Source organism: Condylura cristata, unplaced genomic scaffold (genome assembly GCF_000260355.1).
Source record: "Condylura cristata isolate star-nosed mole 26May11 unplaced genomic scaffold, ConCri1.0 scaffold00006, whole genome shotgun sequence".
Classification (NCBI taxonomy): domain Eukaryota; kingdom Metazoa; phylum Chordata; class Mammalia; order Eulipotyphla; family Talpidae; genus Condylura; species Condylura cristata.
The window spans coordinates 3,123,681-3,124,976 of NW_004567107.1; the positions used below are offsets into that span (position 1 = coordinate 3,123,681).

At 70.4% G+C, this 1,296-nt stretch overlaps 1 protein-coding gene across 1 annotated transcript in view; it reads right to left on the bottom strand.

Moving 5' to 3' along the window:
• Positions 1-1,296, bottom strand: part of HMCN2 (hemicentin 2) — a 109,501-nt gene that overhangs the window by 30,317 nt on the left and 77,888 nt on the right. The window contains exons 50-52 of the mRNA XM_012721201.1: positions 870-1,057; positions 326-393; positions 132-283 (exon numbers count right to left, since the gene is read on the bottom strand). Of these exons, the coding sequence (XP_012576655.1) occupies positions 132-283; positions 326-393; positions 870-1,057 (408 nt within the window). The remainder of the gene's footprint in view (positions 1-131; positions 284-325; positions 394-869; positions 1,058-1,296) is intronic.

Below are 1,296 nucleotides of genomic sequence, written 5' to 3' on the forward strand. Positions count from 1 at the left end.
TGGACGGGGTGTCCGTGCCGCCTCCTGGACCGCGCCCGTGCGTCTCCCTCCACCTGGCTGTCCTGCGTTACAGCCTTCGTCATGGGTTGGTTACTAATTCGTTAAGGGGTGCCCCGGTAAGGCGGCCTAACCCAAGGAGGGGCCCAGGAAACTGATTTGCAGCCGGCAGGTTGGAAGCACAGGGGACGAGTGGTGTGACGGGCCCTGAGGTCGCAGGTCGTGGGCCTCTGCCATCTGCAGCTGGTGGGTAGAAGCGCGGGCCCACGTGGGCTCGCGGGGGCACCTGGTGTGGGGGTGCCCCCTTAAGCTGTGGGACCAGGCGCACCTCTGGGGAGATGGGGGCAGAATTACGTGGCCTTCAGCATCGGAGAACAGCTCGTTGGTCTGGGGAGTCTACCCAGACACCCCCACCAGAATTAGGTCCAAGAACTCCCTAGAAAGTCAACGCCGCCTGCGTGGAGCAGCATTTGGGGGGTTCTGCTGTGTGCTCGCACACCCCCACACCCGGCCTGGGCGTCTGTGACACGGGGCCGTGGGGATGGGGCGTCTGCAGCAAGCAGCCCGCCCCGCCCCAGTCGGGCTGCTCCATGCTGTTGGCCTTTTGGGGTTCGGTAGTGGCCGTGGTGCTTCCTGGCCTCCTGCACGCTCCGCGGTGTCGGGAGCTCTGGGTGTGGCGTGTGGGCGCCTTCGGGTGCAGTGCCTGCCGCCTGCCCCCAGCAAGGCACGCCCCTCGGGCTGCCTGGGGAGCTGAGTGGCACCGGGCGCCCCAGGAGGATTCCGGGTCCGGGGCCTCCCTCGCCGCAGACCACGGCAGCGCCTGGTTCCCGGCCAAACCCACAGGGCCCAGCCCGGCCTCGGGCTGCGCTGACCTGCAAGACGTGCCCGTCCTCCAGGACCTGCAGCCGGGGGTCCGGGGAGAAGGGCAGCCCATTCCGCAGCCACGAGATAGTGGGTGCGGGGGTGCCCAGGGCCGGGCACGGCAGGCGGACCGTGCTGCTGGCGTTGACGGTCACCTCCTCCACCAGCTCCTCCGTGTCGCCCAGGATCACAGGTGGGGCTGCGGTGGGGGGCAGAGGCTGAGAGCGGGGCCCTCCTGGGAGAGGTGCCCTGGGAGGGGGGGGCAGGGCCGCCCTGGTGCCGGGAGCAGGCTGGGGCTACCGTTCCCGCCCGCATCCCCCACCCCGGGGCCCGACGCGGGCCGGACGCGGGGCGGGTGACTGACGCAGGCCACGCAGCTGGAAGTGCCCGCCTGGCATTCGAGCCGGGCCCCAGGCGTCAGAGCCCAAGCTGTGACCC